The sequence below is a fragment of the Clupea harengus genome, chromosome 12 (assembly GCF_900700415.2).
Source record: "Clupea harengus chromosome 12, Ch_v2.0.2, whole genome shotgun sequence".
Lineage (NCBI taxonomy): Eukaryota > Metazoa > Chordata > Actinopteri > Clupeiformes > Clupeidae > Clupea > Clupea harengus.
The window spans coordinates 26,933,788-26,947,530 of NC_045163.1; the positions used below are offsets into that span (position 1 = coordinate 26,933,788).

Below are 13,743 nucleotides of genomic sequence, written 5' to 3' on the forward strand. Positions count from 1 at the left end.
ATGATTTATAATGGTTTTACATGAATCTGTATGCTGTACAAGTAGAGGTCATACAATCTCTAAACTCTAAATTAGAATTCATATCGGTGGAAACCCTAAGGACAGTTGTTTGAAATCATTAATATAACCACAGAAATATTATAATGTTTAATAAAATATAGAATGTACTAGTTTAGCGTGTTATCGAGGTACCTCTAGTGAGACTATAGGTTCCTTAGGCCGTTTCTTTCACTTCCATGGAATGACACAAACTTTTTGTGCAAATCATACCAATACAATAAAAATGATATACAAATGTCATCAAGTATCACACAACTCAACTGCTCAAATCAATAACAAATATTCACTTTACCGCACTTTACCGCACATCTCAGCCCAAAGCCACTTACACTACAAGTTATGTTGTTAGTATGAGTCAGTGTTCACTGTGCAGTTAACGCCTCATTCTATCAGTTGAGCAACAGAAACTCATATTTGAATAAACCAATTTTGGACATAATAATCTATGTAAATGTATATAATATAGACTTTATGCGTACAGTTAATTACTCAGATAACCCATAACATTACAAGTCTTAAAATTGAAATGGAGACTGATCTTTTGCCGTAATGCTGGTGGCGTTTCCCTGTTAGAGGCCATACCAGAGTCTAGTACTATACCAATGCCCACTGCTTCCACAAGGACCAAGAGGTCAAGAGGTCAAGAGGTCAAGAGGTCAAACCCTCCAAGCTCTGCAGCAGGGCCCTGACTGATTCCAGTGCTAGAGAATAAGCAGGTTGAACTGCTTTGAAAATGATTGTAATATCACTGTAACTACACGTTTGCCTATAACGACAATATGCATTCCATCTGTTTGTCGATCGATGGGTTTGTTAGCTAAGGTGACCTTTGCACACTGATGGCCCGTACGGAATGCTAGTAAGTGAGCAGTCTGTGGTGGCTTGAGATCCAGCAAAAGATGACATCTGTTTCTGGCATGCCACTCACACAGTCCCACCTTTGTTTGGAGTTTTTCCGGCTCGGCCCTCTAGTTCGTCCTCTGCTGAGAAATCACAAGGTCCTGTGTGAGGTACAGTCACCGAAGGAGTGGCATGGTGTCAGCTCAGGACGCAAATGTCTTCCACAGGATTTTAGAAAACGATCTGGATGTGATGAACAGCACATTTCTTAAACTGAAATAATAAAAGAAATACTTTTGCCTTGCTTACACAGTACTAAGCCAAAACTGGTCCCGGGACACTTCCTTTCTAAGGTTGGACTGAATGGACAGGTTGAATTTCCAGTCCCTTTGTCGTCACCGAGATGATCTGACAAGAGGGATATTTGATCTCAAGTAGGTGGCATGACTCTGGACTGTGGCAGAGGCCTTCTGAGAAACATACAGCCAGCTGCTGCCCAGGACTAATCCTTTGCCACTTGCCACTTGGCCCACTTACCTGTGAACTGGCCTCTAAAAACATATGGTGCATACATGTCTATGCACGTTTTAAGTATGTTTTTGATCAGTCAGAGTAGTGAAGAGTAATTTTCTGTGAGCAGAAAACATATCTTTCTTTGGAGCACAAAGAACAAGTTGAAGGCACAGGCTCTAACTCTGAGAATGTATGCAGGGGCAAGAGACTTGTGGGGCAGAGACCAACTCCAGTGTTAATACTCTGTGGAACTTCAGGATTCATGAACCTTCAAAATCCATACACCTAATATGCAACTCATTAATAGTCCACATTTCTGCCTTAGAACTTAACGTTTTCTTTTTCACCAGTTAGCCTAAATAAGTCACTGACAAAAAAAAGGAGAGAGAGAGGGACAGCGAGAGACTGGGAGTAAGTGAGTCTCCTATATGTCGCTGTGAATGATCAACGGGGTGAGATAACAGGCTGATAGCAGAGAACACTCAAAACCAGACAGCACACAGCCATTTGTAATAGAGCATATATAATATATGAGTGAACACAAAATGATTCACACAGTGGATACCTGAAGGGTGTGTGGCATGTCAAAATAGGAAACAGTCCCTATTGACATGACTTTATTTCCATCAGTGCAAGGAAGTAATGTAAGATATCCACTATTTTATTTGAGACCAATAACAGAAGCATGCAAGGTTATGGTACAACTTGCGTGAGTAGATGACAGGACTGCGGTTTGGTACAGATCCGGCCAGATCTCAATTTACATGTCAGCTTTTTAAAAGTTGTATTAAATAGAGAGAGGGAGGGTTAAAAATACAGAACAGCTGTAATTTCTGTCCACCTGTGGTATACTACACCGTACAGGTGATTCATCAAGAGTCTGCTGTACTTCATAAATGTTCCACACCGGGGCTGGTCCTCAAAGGCATTCTTGATATTCGCTCCCTATAGACACATGTGTCAAGTGTTATATAATTATCCTACTTTGCTGTCACTTGCTACACCTGAGTTCTACATTTCTGGCCGGTCTACCCCAGTATCCTTGTGTTTAAATAGCTAATGTAAATCAAACTATATGTTATTAGCAACTTAAGCACTGGCTGGTCCACACAAATAAAATATAATACTCTGTCATTAGAATCCACAAGAGGATCTGTGCTGGCTTTAGGATGAGTGTGTCAAGATTGTATCCATTGCTTGAAAGTGTGATTTTAAGACCTGTTTTATGCTGTCCTGTTTGCAGACAGGGTCCACAGACTATGCCTATTATCACATCAGAACATTACTTTAGAAAGAGTATGCAGTCATTGTTTTATTTTCTTAGCTACTGTAATCCACCTCTCATTTTGTGAATTCATCAAAGCAGCTGTCAGCCAGTGATGTCCAACTTTTTAGATGTTTTTTAGTGAATATTCATTACAGCCATACTGTGTTTTTTTTTTTTAAATTTTGAATTGCATTGTTGGCATTCGAGCATCTTTGTTCTGTCAATCAGATTGAAAGACAGCTTAGACAGGCTTAAGTGCATCAATACTATCTCTACGGCAGCCTCCAATGCATTAATCTATTTACTGATTGGTTTTTAAATAAAACAAAACAAAAACTAACAAAAACTGGAACTGTGGAATGACAAGATCAAATGATTGCCAGTATAGAAATAGTAGTGCACTTTTGTGTAGGCTAGCCTATAGGCCACCTAAAGCCTATTAGGCTACATTACTCTAACAGGATTAGAACAGCCAAGACAAAATATAAGAAGGGCATACATCCACAGAACCATCATAATTTGATAACTTATCTATATCACAAATGGTACATTTATTCGAAAGTCATTGTCCATGTACAGTTTGTGAAGTTGTTGCGATGATCTTTGGACACGATGATGCGCTGGAAGCTCTGCCTCTCGTTGTCAGGGTGACAGACCTAGCTTCCTTGCGGATTCGCGCTCATGTGGCTCTCACTACATGGCCAGGAGTCAGACGTCTTTCCTGATTGGTTTCTCTTCTCTCACCATATACCGTCATTCACTCACACCATTGAACGACAGAGAGTATCGCGTTAGATGGTCATGCCTCCGTAGGCGATGATTGGCGGACATCTTCCGAGGGCGGGAAAAATGTAAACTTCAGAACTTTTCTCGGCTGCGATTGGTCGTGAACGACGCGTTTGGACAAACTGAGCCCGGCGCACAGGTACAGCGCTCATGAAATATATAAATAGATGCTCACTGTACCGCTGAATATTATCGATGACAAGCGTTCATTGGAATTGATAAGCCACACAGGATTTCTTTGAAATAATAATTTCACTGAGGTGAGTAATAAATATTTTCACCCTTCTCAAATACAGCTTCATCTGTTTGTAAATAACATTGTAAAGCTTTTCTTTACTTGTGTACAATTTAGAATACCATAATTAACTTTACAAGCAAACTTTTCAAGCTATCATTATCAAGTCATTGTCAAAATGGGAACTTACTCATGGTAGTGTATTTTACCAAATTAAAAGGGAAATTTTGCTGAATGCTTCAAAAACTTGTAGAAATGATTGAAGTAAGTTATCTTACTTCAAGATAGAGCTAGAGCCTACGCTATTCATAAAGAAATGAAAATTCTCACTTTGAACATTTACACTGCAATAATAGAGCGATGGTGCATTACGAACTTTCAAACAGCTATGCAAATTGCCTGAATGTCAGTGGATGGGTTGATGTGTAATCAAACTGTATCGTAAATGGGTCATTTTATGGTCTTTCCTATGAGAATTTTGAACGGAAGAGGTACGTCTGCTAATTTGTCCGGCTCCTTGGGCGTCATCCAAAATTGACCTTATGATCTCGTAGAAAAGGACGGGAACTTATTTCCCCTGGACTGACAGTTATCTAACACAACGCTATATGACCGCAAGGTAAGGTGAGGCAGTCCCTGGATCGCACAATTTAAACTGGATTTTATTAGTACAATGTCGGCGAAATTCACAGATTAACCCAGTAATTTAGCAAGATAGCAAAGAGGGGACAGCTGATTTAGCTAGCAAATGTTAGCTAACTTGATAGTGGCTAGAGGAATGACAGTTGTTATTTTGGTAGCTACACGTTGTTGACAAACGTAAGTAAATAATTAACTTGACTTATTAGCGGTGGTTCAAAAAAGCCAGTTTGTTATGGGCTAGTGTACAGCTGATGGGATTTGTTCGTTTTTCATCGATGTGGCGTTACAATTGAAATCTTTTGTACGCTTGATTCTTCTCTAAACTTAACATAAGCTCTAAGCTTGGTTCATTTTAACAGGTAAATAATACACAGAAATATCTCAGTTAACTTGGATACATAATTATGCAACAAGGAACATTTGTCATAAAAAGCAGCAGTGATTTTGTAGGTAGCTAACATTGTCATCTCAAGTTCTCAAAACCCATTAACATTAGCAAGGTAACGTTAGCTAATGACAGCAGGAGGAATTATTGTGGAAGACTTTGGCATAGCTCTCGACTGTAATATTAGCTTTGTTGATGAGAAGTAAGCCTCCCAGGTAAGCTACACTGCTTCGGCTAGTTAGATAGCTAGGATAGGTTAGCTGGGTGAGTAGGATAAGGCTAACGTCACATTATTTCCCCCTTGCTAATGTAAGGTAATGTCAGCTCCCTTAGCTAGCTAGGTGTTTATGGTCACTAAGGTCATATTCTGTCGGTCAAAACCATGAATCCACCGAGCTAGGTGACATTTATATTTTAGCTATGCTAGATACGACGTTAGATTTCGACTGTACACTGTATCTGTATTTGCTGCACGTTAACGCTGTGTGCTGGAAAGGGTAATAGGGCAACGGTCACCAGCTTCATGCCCTTTACCCTATTTACCAGATAAATCCTATTATGGGGTAGCAGCGCACTCTTATGTTCAGAAGTATGGGCAAGTGCTGTAGCTAGCTGTACTGACGTCTCACCTTAACTGTTCTCGTGAAACGGATTTAATGAAGCATACGTTGTACTACACACTTGCCCTGCAATATCCTTTAGACGCGCCAGTTCGTTAAGGATCATCTGTCATCGGGTCTTTTGGGTTTTGCATGAATCCATGTTTATGTCTTCTTCTTTTGCCATGACGTACACAGTTTCTCAGTTTTGAAAAAAACCTAATTCTCCACAGCTCTCTCAGGATGCCTGGATCAGTCCCCGCAAACGGTGAGGCCACCTGGCCCAAAGACGTGGGCATCATCGCCCTGGAGATCTACATCCCCTCCCAGTATGTGGAACAGTCAGAGCTGGAGCAGTTTGATGGCGTCTCCGCCGGCAAGTACACCGTGGGCCTCGGCCAGGCACGGATGGGTTTCTGCTCAGACCGCGAGGACATCAACTCCCTCTGCATGACGGTGGTCCAGAGGCTGATGGAGAGGAACTGCCTGTCCTACGACTGCGTAGGCCGCCTCGAAGTTGGCACAGAGACCATCATCGACAAGTCCAAGTCTGTGAAGTCGGTCCTCATGCAGCTGTTCGAGGAGTCCGGAAACACCGACGTGGAAGGCATCGACACCACCAATGCCTGCTACGGGGGTACGGCGGCCCTGTTCAACGCTGTCAACTGGGTAGAATCCAGTTCCTGGGATGGTAAGAATATGTTTTCACTCTGGATTTTGACTGATGCCATTGACATTTACATTTTACATTTAGTCATTTAGCAGACGCTTTTGTCCAAAGCGACGTACAAGGGAGAGAACAGTCAAGCTAAGAGCAATAAAAAGCATGGTGTAACAATAAATACTACTTTACATGAGAATTAGAACCTGTTTGTATTGTATTTGTAAACCATATTAGTTTAACATTTACATATGCCAGCCAAAGTTTATATCTGTTGCAGAACTGTTGTTAACAGCCTCCGTGGTTGTTGGCATGTGACATAATTTGTGACCCAGCATTAACAGAGATGTTTTCTTTACCTTGGGTCACACAGGCCGGTACGCCCTGGTGGTGGCAGGAGACATTGCCGTTTATGCGACAGGCAGCGCCCGACCCACAGGGGGCGCCGGAGCAGTGGCCATGCTCGTGGGGCCCAATGCTCCACTGTCATTGGACAGAGGTACAGTACAACACTAGACATGCTCGAGTTTAGTCTGTCCAAATAAACACACACATCCACTTAGGTGTCTATCTTGGGCTGCGTAGCCATCGCCGCTACACACTGAAGGGAAGGGGTGGCAGAAGCTGAGCGCAGCAGAAATGCTTCTGTGTTGCAGCATATCAGGTGTGAAGTTAGCCGTGCCAAACTAATGGGATTGATGCTCATCCTGCCAAACAAAAAGGCTCCTTCCCTGGGCTTTAACTGCAAAATAAAAGTAAAAAAATAAATGTAATAAACTGCCACAGCTACATTCTGCTCCGTGTTGGTTGTGAATAGTTTTTTTGGTGGCGTTCCAGAGTGGCGTTTGGACTGACAAGTACCCCGTGTATGTCAAAACACAGCTAATGTTTTCTTGTCATTGTTTTGACCCATGTCAAACGCAGGTCTGCGGGGGACCCATATGCAGCACGCCTACGACTTCTACAAGCCAGACATGGTGTCCGAGTACCCAGTGGTGGACGGCAAGCTCTCCATTCAGTGTTACCTCAGCGCCCTGGACCGGTGCTACTCCGTGTACCGCAACAAGATCCACGCCCAGTGGCAGAGAGGTGGGTCACCCACCGTGCTGTGGGTTGTGGAGAGCGAGTCTTTTCTTCTTGACTCTTGTATGCATGGGCATTGTTGATCTGTAAACAGTTGAAGTGTATAGTGTATAGTATAGGCCATAGTATCCCCACTTGACCTGGTGAAAGTGACCGCTCCCTTAAATGCGTAATGAGATACAGAGGCTTATGCGGAGGCTGACAAACCAACCAACAAATTGTGTGAGCTTTTTTATGTAGTTGTTGTTGTTGTTGTTGTTGTTGTTGTTTATTTATTAAACATTCAGTAATGTTCTTCATTTCAGAGGGAGTTGACCAGCGCTTCAGTCTGGAAGACTTCGACTCCATGGTCTTCCACTCGCCCTACTGCAGGCTGGTGCAGAAGTCGCTGGCACGTCTGCTCCTCGACGACTTCCTGTCCCACCCTAATCCCAACACTGAAAGTGGCTTATACAGTGGCCTGGAGGCTTTTAGGTCAGTGCACCCGAGACGGACCGCTAATCCTGTTTTGTGCTTATCAATGCAAATGGCTCCCAGTTGGATGCTAATTGATTTACGTATGGGGAGGTTGTAATGCTTAAATAGACTGATAGGAATGTAACATAAAACATATCCACGCGATAAGATATTGGCCCCGGAACTGTGACATTGCACAACATCTAATGTTAGCGTGTGTTTCTCCTAAAAGGGATGTGAAAGCAGAGGACACCTACTTTGATCGGGACGTGGAGAAAGCCTTCCTCAAAGCCAGCGGGGATATGTTTGAACAGAAGACCAAGGACTCTTTGCTAGTGTCCAACCAAAACGGCAACATGTACACCCCATCTGTGTACGGCTGCCTGGCCTCAGTCATTGCCCAGTAAGTGTTGCCTTGTGTGTGTGTGTGTGTGTGTGTGTGTGTGTGTGCATGTGTGCCCGAGCCATGGCTGTATTCGATTAAACTGTGTCATTGTGCAGAGCACAGGCCCAAGCCAATGAAATGCAGTATGGCAGTATGTGTTCATCACTCCACCATGGAGTGAGTGGTCCCTAAAAGTGTCCTCCTAGTGGCTTGGACAGATTGTGTGTGACTGCAGTGGTGTGTGCTGCTCCTCCTCCTCCTCATCGCCTGTCTCTCCTCTCCTCTCCTCTCCTCTCCTCTCGTCTCCTCAGGAAGACGCCTCAGCAGCTGGCTGGCCAGAGGATCGGCGTCTTCTCGTACGGCTCAGGGTTCGCCGCCACACTGTACTCCATTCGAGTCACACAGGACGCCACACCTGGTGCGCACACACACACACTCAAAGCACACACACACACACACACACACTCAAAGCACACACACACACACACACACACTCAAAGCACACACACACACACGCACACACTCAAAGCACACACACACACACACTCAAAGCACACACACACACACACACACACTCAAAGCACACACACACACACACACACACACACACACACACACTCAAAGCACACACACACACACACACACACTCAAAGCACACACACACACACACACACACTCAAAGCACACACACACACACACTCAAAGCACACACACACACACACACTCAAAGCACACACACACACACACTCAAAGCACACACAAAGCACATAGTTAGTGTAGTGGTAGTCAGTAAACCGTAGAACATTTTGCATTTTGCATGTTTGCATTGCAACATTTTGTGACATGATGTGCATATCCAATGCACTTTTTAATATATAGCAACAACCTGTTTTGTAATCATTTATCCATTTCACTACTGTCTTGCACCACTGAATGTGTCCTCGTCTGACACACTCTTGGTGTTCTGTTTGAGTGTGCCCTTCGTCTGACACACTCTGGGTGTTCTGTCTGAACGTGTGCCCTCGTCTGACACACTCTGGGTGTTCTGTCTGAATGTGTGAGCGTCTGACACACTCTGGGTGTTCTGTCTGAATGTGTGCCCTCGTCTGACACACTCTGGGTGTTCTGTCTGAACGTGTGAGCGTGCTAAATGAAACCCCCTGGTCTCCATGTCTTAACCCCAGGGTCCGCTCTGGATAAGATCGTGGCCAGCCTGAGTGATCTGAAGGCCAGACTGGACTCCAGGACCAAAGTGACCCCTGCGGCGTTCGCCGACTACATGAAGCTGAGGGAGGAGACTCACCACTTAGGTGCTCGCTCATATCTACCTGAGCGTCTGTTTAGCAGTTGGCTCAAACAGAACAGATTGTCAAACTCATTGTGTAGCTGTAAGATGCTTAGACGGCTTCAGTTATCTCTCTTGATGATCCAACTGAGCGTCGTCTGACTGAAACTCTTGGTTTCTCCCCGCCCGCCCGCCCGCCCGCCCGCCCGCCCGCCCGCTGCAGCGAGCTACACTCCCCAGGGCTCGCTGGACGACCTGTTCCCCGGCACCTGGTACCTGACGCACGTGGACGAGAAGCACCGCAGGCAGTACGCCAGGCGCTCCGAGAGTGACGACACACCCCTGGAGGCCGGCCTGGTCAACTCCACAACAACAACAACAACAACAACAACAGCAGAGGTAGTCCCGCCAAACTGGCCATATCACTTTTCCTCTATCTGAATTGATTGCATTTTTCTGCCTCCGCATCAGCACAGACCAAAATAGACTGATAAAGTCAATGTAGTGTATAAATTGGTGTTGACTAAGAAGTGCTAAAGATTATTATTTGTAATCTGCGACATATCAGGAGTATAATATTTTCTCCTTTTTAAAGTTTGTCTGTGAGCCAGTTATGTTTGTATACACCATGGGAAGAATCGTTTCAGTCTTCTCACCCCTTTCCTCTCTCTCTCTCTCTCTCTCTCTCTCTCTCTCCTCTCTCTCTCTCTCTTTCTCTTTCAGCATATCCCCAGCCCAGCGAAAAAGGTTCCCCGTATGCCCGCCACCACTGCTGGCCCTGGCTTGGTGACCATTAGCAACGGGGATCACTGAATTGACCTCTAAGAGGTATCAAAATGGCAATGGTCATGGAAGGAGGGGAATCTGCAACTTTCTTCTGACCAAATATGGGCCATATCATTAAGTACTGTGTAACACGTGGCTTTTTCTCAACCCATCTTCATCACACAAAGTTCATTTGTCCATCACTATGCTTTTTGTGTTTTTATGTTTTTATTTGTTGTCTGTTTATGTTTGTTTTTATTTGTTTTCTGTTTATGTTTGTCTATCCTTTTTTTTTTGTTTTATATATAACACTCATAGGACCGATCTGAGTATTTTATGGACATGGAGGACCCCCCCATCTCCCCTGATACGTGTACGACTGTATCTACCCTGACACTCACTTCATAGCATTGAGCTCATGAACCCAGAGCTGCTTAGTTCCCCCTGCATCCGTGCTCACATTACGCTCACTGTCTTAAGTCGGCACGGCCTGATGGCAGCCGGGCGTTCGTTAGGGTCCGCACAGGAAGTCGAGACCGAGGGGTTTTACGGGGGGGGCGGGAGGGGACAAAAAGGGATGGCGGCCTCGTCCACTCATATGTATGAAATGCCGTCGCTGCTGCTGCTGCTTCTTCTGCATGCTGGAACCACATAGTGGCCGGAACCGGACCTGCACAGTTGGGGGCTTTCCAGATACCTCATTTTGCAACCGAATGGGTAGTTAGAGTGGCTGTGCATGTTGTTGTCTGCTGTAACCACGGAGACCTGTGCAGACTGTGTAGTCATGGATACTTACAGAAGTCATATGCCATATGTCTGTGTACGGTCCAGCTATGAAATGGTGCAGTTAGTATGTTTAAACAGTTGACACATGATTTGAATGAGTTAATATTTAATGCATTCGAATATTCCTCTGAAAAGAGGATGTGGAATTTTTTTTTCTGAATTTGGAACAAAATAATTTATGTAACCATATCAACTAAAAGATAATTCCAGCAATTTTGCTGGCCTTGAACCAATAGAAGAAAGTTGAAATTTTATAATGAAAAATAATGAAAGAATGGGGGAAAAAAAGTGTCTGTGACAGTGAGGAACAGTATATTATGAAATGCATTAGTAGTGTTGGATTGCGTAGGGAGTAAATCAACCTGCCTCCTACTCACAGTGTGTAGTAGTCATGGTGTATACATGCGTTAGCGCACTTACAAGCTCAAAACCTTTTTAGTTTTCTGTGTCTTTCTGTGTCTAGTGTTCAACTTTCCTTTGGTTGTGCTAAACTGAGAGGAAGCAGAACACACACACACACACACACACACACACACTGTTCATGGTCGCACCCGCAGTTATGTTTGAGAGGAGCTGCTTAACACTTACAGTGCCTCTCAGAATGTTACCGCAGTTTTTTTCACACCCACACACCTTCACAGTGAGTTGCCTTTTGCTGTCAGTCTGGAGGTAGCAGTAGAAGTAACCAAGCAGTTTGTGTAAGAAAGTAGTCAATCTAAGACTTAGGGCCTTATTGTACAAGGGCTAACGGAAGGAGAAACTGTCTGTATATGTGTAACGGCAAAGGAAGCCAAGCTAGCTGTATGTTAGTGTGGGGTCTGTTAGTGTTAAGGGTTCCATACCACTTAATGACCCTTCAAGGACAATGCTGTGGGCCTGTCATTCCTTTTAATTGACAGTCATTGCAATTCCTCAATGATTATCGGATGCATAAATGTACATTTTGGGTTTGAACTAGAGGACACTTGTGAACATTGATGCAAAATGTTCAAGTTTCAAGACGCCTTATTGAAAAGTATGTACACAACTTAAAAGACTTATATTCTGGATAATGTTAAAAAGATTTATTTTATTTTTTTGGTTGCCAGGTAGATTTGCCTCAGAGGCTTTGACTCGAAATGGCAAATGTTTACAAGATGTTTCTCTCAGATCAGTTAAATTTTGAGTAATGTACAGGACTAACTGTAAAATTATTTATATTTTGTAGATAAAAAGGAAATTAATTGTCTGATCAAGTATAACTTTTGTAGAAAATATTAAACATGTACACCATTGTATGTAGGAATGTTTGACCGGATGAAATGGAAAAATAAACATCTGTCCATTAACGTGCTTTCAGATTGTGGTCTGTGTGTGTGTGCCTGTGTGTATTCTCTTAAATTAAACATTTAATAATAGATGTGACACTGCAAATCCACCAGTAGGTGGCGCAATGTGTACACGTGTATCTATTTGGTAATTTTGCGCTTTTACAGCCTACTAAATTTAACGCGCACAGAACATTAAAACAATGTGGCTATTAACCTCAGTCAAATATAACATAAGTTATGACATTTAGACAAAATCGGCATTTTATACATTTAATTGAATTAGACTAGGGTGCCTTAAATTGCAGTTTTCCGTTTAGCCGAATTGGTAAAAAATGCCAAAAGGCCAAATTAGGCCTCTGGAGAACCCTTAAGTCTATGTTTTGCAAAAAGGCCGATCATTTGTCAACTTCAAGACATTTTCTCGTATAAAAAGGGAAATGCGTGTCGCACTACCATTTTCTTCATGTAATTGAACGTGCAGTTACAGTCTAATGCCAACAGATGGCAGCTCTGAGAGCATGCAAAAAATGTCGTGGTGTCATAAGAAATAAAAGTAACTGTTCTGGCAGGCAGCATATTCATACCAGACTGAAATCTTACCTAGGGTGGCATTCCAATACTACCAGTAGCCACATTGATACTTTTGCTGGGCTATTCCATTTTTAGATGATTTGTCATGATACCATAGTGCTAAATGAAAAGCCTACAGGCTATAGTTTATTTTCCTTACTGATACTGTATGTAGATTTACTGTCCATATATAATGACTTTCTCTATGTTTACATTCAACATTCAAACATTAACAATGGCCCACGGTGGAAAATATTGGCAAAATCTATAACTATTTGGCTACATCCCCCCTCCCTACGACGCATCATAGTTCAGTGGGCTCTGACTCGGAAGGGTGGAGTTTCAACACCGCCTCAGAGGACCGGAGAAGGGAGGGAGCAAAGAAATCAGAATTTGACATTTACCAGCCATTCGGAACATAATTTTCAGCTGGGGGAAAGGGATTGTAAACTCCGAAAACTGTACTCCGAAAACGGCTAAGGGACTGTAGGTAGAGGACGGACGAGGTAAGCAAAATGTTCATTTGTTTGCGCACTCAGTCGTAGCCCTCAGAAGAAAACTTTGCTCGTAAGGGCGTTCTGCACTAGACATTGGCTCCACCGTTGTAACAACTTCAGAAAAAAACAGACGTCAAATACAATAAAGAATTTAAAACTTGTGCGCCTGCAACGTTAACGTAATTGTTTCGGGAAACTGTTATGGGCGAAGTATCCTCGGCAGTCTGCTGTCTCGGAAAAAGCGGTTATGAGTTCCTTCTCTGGTCAACTTTTTTTAACATAGTAAATCCAGCTAGATAATGTCAATAAGTTGGTGATTTATGTAAATACCGAATGTAATTATGAGTGTGGTCTCTTTATGGTAGTTTAGTTTGCTTTGCTGAAGCTGTTCAACGTTGTTAATAATTTCAGCAGAAAACTACAGCATGGCCTACAATTTTGTGAGCTCCTGGGTAGGCTTTGCGTCAGAGAAAACGTAGCCTAGTTGTCTGCGACTACGTGAACAGTGTGAATGTCCCAACTTCCTCTTAAAGTTTAGGTGAGTCCTTTACGACCGAAAACTAGATTCCATTTTTGTAATAGTCAGTTGGTATGTTTATGGTGGAACTACATAATCAA

At 43.2% G+C, this 13,743-nt stretch overlaps 2 protein-coding genes across 8 annotated transcripts in view; both read left to right on the forward strand.

Annotated features, from left to right (window-relative positions):
• The first annotated feature begins 3,570 nt into the window (after positions 1-3,570).
• On the forward strand, positions 3,571-12,076 carry hmgcs1 (3-hydroxy-3-methylglutaryl-CoA synthase 1 (soluble)). Of its 4 annotated transcripts, none has more exons than XM_031578172.2 (10): positions 3,571-3,726; positions 5,561-6,018; positions 6,362-6,487; positions 6,913-7,077; positions 7,377-7,545; positions 7,760-7,930; positions 8,224-8,330; positions 9,097-9,222; positions 9,421-9,596; positions 9,921-12,076. In XM_031578172.2, the coding sequence occupies exons 2-10, from the start codon at positions 5,571-5,573 to the stop codon at positions 10,008-10,010; spliced, it is 1,578 nt and encodes a 525-aa protein (XP_031434032.1). In that variant the 5' UTR covers positions 3,571-3,726; positions 5,561-5,570; the 3' UTR covers positions 10,011-12,076. The 4 variants fall into 4 exon arrangements, with proteins under 4 accessions (XP_031434032.1, XP_031434031.1, XP_031434033.1 ...); XM_031578171.2 differs by lacking the exon at positions 3,571-3,726 and adding an exon at positions 4,064-4,520; XM_031578173.2 differs by lacking the exon at positions 3,571-3,726 and adding an exon at positions 4,064-4,325.
• An 845-nt stretch (positions 12,077-12,921) lies between these two features.
• The window catches only part of tln1 (talin 1), a 100,828-nt gene continuing 100,006 nt past the window's right edge, over positions 12,922-13,743 (forward strand). For 2 of the 4 annotated variants that reach the window (XM_031578131.2, XM_031578133.2), the window contains exon 1: positions 12,922-13,134. The gene's annotated coding sequence lies outside the window, so the exon portion shown is untranslated. The other 2 variants (XM_031578134.2, XM_031578130.1) reach the window with 2 other exon arrangements.